General features: G+C 51.7%; 1 protein-coding gene across 1 annotated transcript; it reads right to left on the bottom strand.

Moving 5' to 3' along the window:
* Positions 1-380: 380 nt before the first annotated feature.
* Positions 381-3,403, bottom strand: LOC119388173 (uncharacterized). Its single transcript, XM_037655828.1, has 2 exons — positions 3,145-3,403; positions 381-749 (listed from the first exon to the last, which is right to left on the bottom strand). The coding sequence occupies exons 1-2, from the start codon at positions 3,344-3,346 to the stop codon at positions 529-531; spliced, it is 423 nt and encodes a 140-aa protein (XP_037511756.1). The 5' UTR covers positions 3,347-3,403; the 3' UTR covers positions 381-528.
* Between the last annotated feature and the right edge of the window lie 475 nt (positions 3,404-3,878).

Genomic DNA, 3,878 nt, shown 5'->3' with positions numbered 1-3,878 from the left:
AGCCACGCTGAACGCATTGTGGCTAATTCCTCTCGTGGACAAGAACAAAACGAACAATGTTTTGCTTGGACTAATTCTGCTGTGCGTAAAAAGGGAAATGAATGAAAGGCCCCAGGAGAGATGCAGAAAATTTAATGCGTGCCGTTTTCTGACCGATACTACAGAAATTACGATAATATGTGGACACCACTACGCATTCGTTACATGACAGAGAATGGGTGCCGCTCTGTATTTTAAGGTTTACCCGGTCAAAACGTGCGGCCTGTACCTATACTATGCTTCAGCTAGCAAGCGCGCACCGTCGTTTACTCGGACGCAAATACAATCAAGCCAAAAATATTTCAAAGGGTATTTTTCGAATTAAACGGTTGAGATGATGCTTAAAAAGTATTTTATTGGGAGTGTTCAAAAAACGATAAGATATTACAGTATCGTACACTGGCTCTACAAATTAAAAAAAAATATAGATCGCTGGTGAACAGGCCGGAAATGAGGCAATATAGGAGGCCCTTCGCTGCAGCGTAGGGTTCACTCGTTGGAGAAGTGCGATATAACCACAACAGCTTCCTTGGCCAGTCGGTGAAACTGAAATTCCCGATAGCCACTTGCTCCTTTCCAGCTTTCCATCGGTGCATCACTCACTCTGCTGTGCAGCTCGTAGGCTCGACGTAGGTGCAGGCAAACAGCTGGTAGTAGACAGGAGCAGGTGGCTTCTTGGACTAGGGATGGTGGACTCCTAGCACTATTACCTGCATAGTGTGAAGGGGGCCTGTTCATTCATCACTAACGTCCCCAGTGCATGTGAAAGCATTGTGGATGAACAATTGCAGAAGAAAAATGACACGCTTGCAAAAGCGTGTTTGGCAAGTGCGAAATGGCCACGTGTTAAAAAAATCAGTTTCACCGCGACGGTGAAGCAATGAATGCGATAGAAACAAATTGTAAGGTTACACGAAGTAAGGCTGGCAGCCAACTCTTTTGGATACGATCTAACGTAACTCTACAAAACGCTGGTGTAAGAGAATACGGCCGCTCCAGGGAGAGATGCGCTTTTCGCACAGTCTCTTCGCGTTGAGAGCGCAGCATAGGAGCCTTCCGCTGATGCCGCCGAGATAGCGCGCGCGCCAGTGATCGGGACCGCGCCCTTAAAACCAAAGTTCACAGTTGCTGCTCGAGCGAAACCTCCCTACCACCCGCGTCCCTTCATGCTCATTAAAGATTGGCGGGACGTTTCCTCTCTTCTTGAGCAGCATTCGATGGCAGGTCTAACACGGGGGGGGGGGGGATGTTATCGCATGCGCCCTCCGAGCGACGGAGATGGACCGGCTCCTTTCATCTCTGCTTCAACCGCGTTCGTCGCCCTCGCTCGCGCGCTTTGACCCGCGGGTAGAACATGCGATTCGCGGGGAGGATAATATCAATTTGGGCTTTATACGGAACATGACGGCGACGGAAAAAAACCTGTCGAGAGTGTCCATATAGTTGCTACCGCAATAAAAACACAATGTGGTGCCCTGCAATCGTCGACCAGCTAGCTGCTTCTCTAGGCTTACTGACGCAGTTGCACACTAAGAAAAGATCGACTGTTTAGGGAGTATTTCTGCCACGCAGCTGTAATCGTAATCCACCGCGCGTGCCTTCCTTGCGTTGTCACCGCGATCCAGACACTTTCCGATCACGAACGTCACGCACACTATCAGCATGATATAGCATTTTCGATAGGAAAGTGTCGAGAGCCGGGTTTTCAAGAAACAAAACGCGAGCAAGGCAGATGGCGATTATTGTTGCGTGGCAGGTATACTCCCCAAATACTCGATTTTTTCCTTCACTCGAAGAAAAAAATTACACCATCTCCCGCTAAAGGGAACTATGTGTGGATGCGAAGCAGTGGGGAGATGGTTCGCTTGAGCGGGAGATGGTGTAATTTTTTAGATGCGAAGTATCTCTTGCTCGGGGGTATGTAACGCGGCGTGGTCGTCCGCACGCAGCGTTGTGGTCCGCACTCACACTACGCATGCGCGACTCTCCTCCTTCCCTCTCTCCAACAGCTGCGCGTTACTCTCTCCACTTCTCTACCAGCACCTGCTTCCGCTTCTCCTGCGTTCTCGCTTCTGCTCTCACGGCGCGTACGCTACTCTCCTCCTCTAGTCTCCTCTCCTTCAAATGGCTGAGCGCTGCGCGCGTTCAGTCCAGCGCTTGCCTCGGTTGGCTCCTCTGAAATGCGGGCTCGACATGCCGAAATTCTCTCCTGCGCAGCGCCGCGATGAGGGCCAGCGCATGCGCGTCCCCTCCCCCTCTCTCTCCTCTCCTACGCTGCCTCTCTCTCGCGCGCCTGTCGACGTTCCCCGCACGCCCTGTGAGAATTAACGGCCAGGCTAGAGGGAAGACACGACGCGCGTAGTCTTCCTCTGGCGTAGAATCAGCACTGTCTTCCAGTCTCCATCCAGCTCCTGCTGCGTGGACCTGCCGGTGTCCGAGGTATTCAACTCCCGCAAAGTCGCAAGATCATGTGCGTCTACCTCTCTGCAGTCCATGCTATTGGTGTCGTCGTGGGATTCTTCAGCGGGGTGAAGGAGAGCACGAGCGCCCCGCGTCTAGAGCCACAGAAGCAGAGGCGGCCATCGGCCGCTCGTGCCACGTCAAGACGCCGGAGGCGTCGCTGCCGCCTGCTCGTCGCAGGAGAGAATGAGGCGACGAGGGGGGGGGGGTTAAGCGTAGGAGAGAAGAGAGAAGGGGAGGGGACGCGCATGTGCAGTGGAGCGCGGATGCCACCACCGCACACCGCCCCGAGCAAAAGATGCTTCGCATCTAAAAACGAGTATTTGGGGAGTTTTTCTGCCACACAACAATAATCGTCATCCACCTCGCGTACTTTCCTCGCGTTGTCGCCGCGGCCCCGGCACTTCCCGGATACGAACGGCGCGCGCGTTATCAGCGTGACGTAGCATATATTCTTGAAAGGAAAGTGACGAAAGCCGGGTTTTCAAGAAAGGAAACGTGAGCAAGCCAGATGACGATTATTGTAGTATGGCAGAAATACTCCCCAAATACTTTATTTTTCCTTAGAGTGCCCGAGTGTAGTTGTGTAAGAGTTACGTCATGATTGAGCAATTTTTCGTTAATATGATTCATAACGGGACCCACCATCTCTGTCGTGATCCCTTGCGTGAGGCATCCACATGGCACTGGCTCCTCTCGTGTCGCCGTGGATGCTGCTACGGATGTATCGCAGTGTGGTGGCCGCCACGCAGGAAATCGCGTAGCCTCTGTCGATCAAGCTTTGATCCGCCAGTCGAAGTCGGCCTCTCGTTTGGTCACCGGTCTGCTCCGCCGCCTGTCTCGTCATCTCCACAGTGTCTGGAAGCAGTCTCGCTACGTACACTTTCTTCAGGAGAGGAACAGAATGGCAGCCGTGCACTCCTGTGCCAGCCTGGCTTCAGCGTGGCAGACAGTGCTGACGACACACTTCCTGATTGGCTTTCCTAATTCGTTCGAACGAGATGCGTCATACTCGTAACTCCCGGCGTCGCCGAGCGGAGCGCGCTCCCATCGCACGCGCTCTTCGGCTTTTTCACCGTTACAGAGAGAAAATATCTTTGAAAAGCAGCGCTATAGATAATGCAGAAAGCAATAAGATTTACAGTCGAAAAACAACATAGCACTGCGTCATTAGATTTTTGAAAATATCGGCTGATGAAATGAAGCAAAAATTACCTCACTTGATTTTTCCGAGCATGTATATATACAAGATGTCACACGCGTAAATTGGAAGTATTCAACACAAAATTACGATGCTGCATTCCACCGATTATTTTGTATTTAACATTCTTAAATCCAAGCGCACAGGTGTGCATTTCGTCCCCATCAAAATGCAGTTG

This window comes from Rhipicephalus sanguineus, chromosome 1, assembly GCF_013339695.2.
Source record: "Rhipicephalus sanguineus isolate Rsan-2018 chromosome 1, BIME_Rsan_1.4, whole genome shotgun sequence".
NCBI classification, from domain to species: Eukaryota; Metazoa; Arthropoda; class Arachnida; order Ixodida; family Ixodidae; genus Rhipicephalus; species Rhipicephalus sanguineus.
The sequence above is the reverse complement of the archived record's forward strand: the minus strand, read 5'-3'. Positions and strand labels throughout refer to the sequence as shown.

Bases quoted from the DNA above. Each gene is read 5' to 3' on its own strand.
- LOC119388173 (XM_037655828.1), bottom strand. From the start codon at position 3,346: ATGACGAGACAGGCGGCGGAGCAGACCGGTGACCAAACGAGAGGCCGA. The intron at 750-3,144 runs GTGGGTCCCGTT...CACACTATGCAG, and splicing joins AAGGGATCACGACAGAGATG to GTAATAGTGCTAGGAGTCCA.